The 622-nt window shown below is 52.4% G+C and overlaps 1 protein-coding gene across 1 annotated transcript in view; it reads right to left on the reverse strand.

Moving 5' to 3' along the window:
• LOC311228254 (visual system homeobox 2-like) overlaps window positions 1-197 on the reverse strand; it is a gene marked incomplete at both ends in the record, with an annotated part of 22,910 nt that extends 22,713 nt beyond the window's left edge. Inside the window, one exon of the mRNA XM_084314161.1 lies at window positions 1-197. This exon is cut by the window's left edge and continues 191 nt beyond it. Within this exon, the coding sequence (XP_084170287.1) occupies window positions 1-197 (197 nt within the window).
• Window positions 198-622: the final 425 nt, after the last annotated feature.

The raw sequence follows: 622 nt of genomic DNA on the forward strand, positions 1-622 counted from the left end.
GCCGCCAGCAGATGCGCCCTGGGCGGCAGAGATTCCAGTGCAGGACGCCGCGTCATCACCGCTGCCGGCGGCTCCTTGGTGAGTCCCAGGATCTCCTGGATGCCGAAGCCGGTGCACCTGTGCGTCGTGGTGGTGGATCCCGTCTTCTGCGGCGGCCGTTGTGTCCTGATGCCGTTACTTGTCGGTGATGAGGCCATTGTTGTTGTATGATGATGAGTATTCACGGATTCTGAAAGCACAATTCCTTCTTTGCCCGTCATGGCGGCGGTGGTTATTATTCCCAGATTAGTTTTTTGTTCCAGAAAAGCTTCCAACAGTGTCCCTCCTCCCTCACGCGCCGTCAACAGTGTGTTCTGCGCGCGCGCTCCACGAACTCCCCTTTTTTATATATCCAACAGGTTCACCGCGCGGCAAGGGGCCGCTCGCCTCTCAGCCAATCACAGAAGGGGAGAGCCCGCCGCGCGCTGACTTCCCCATCCAACAGAGAGGGGGCCCAAGGTCCCTTTTTTATGTTTTATGTTTTTTTATGTTATGTTTTATTATTATGACCTATACAAATTAAAATAGACTTAGAGCAGAACAGTCTAAACACAAAACCTGTAATTATGTATAGGCTAATTTC

This window comes from Notolepis coatsorum (genome assembly GCF_963971535.1).
Source record: "Notolepis coatsorum genome assembly, chromosome: 5".
Classification (NCBI taxonomy): domain Eukaryota; kingdom Metazoa; phylum Chordata; class Actinopteri; order Aulopiformes; family Paralepididae; genus Notolepis; species Notolepis coatsorum.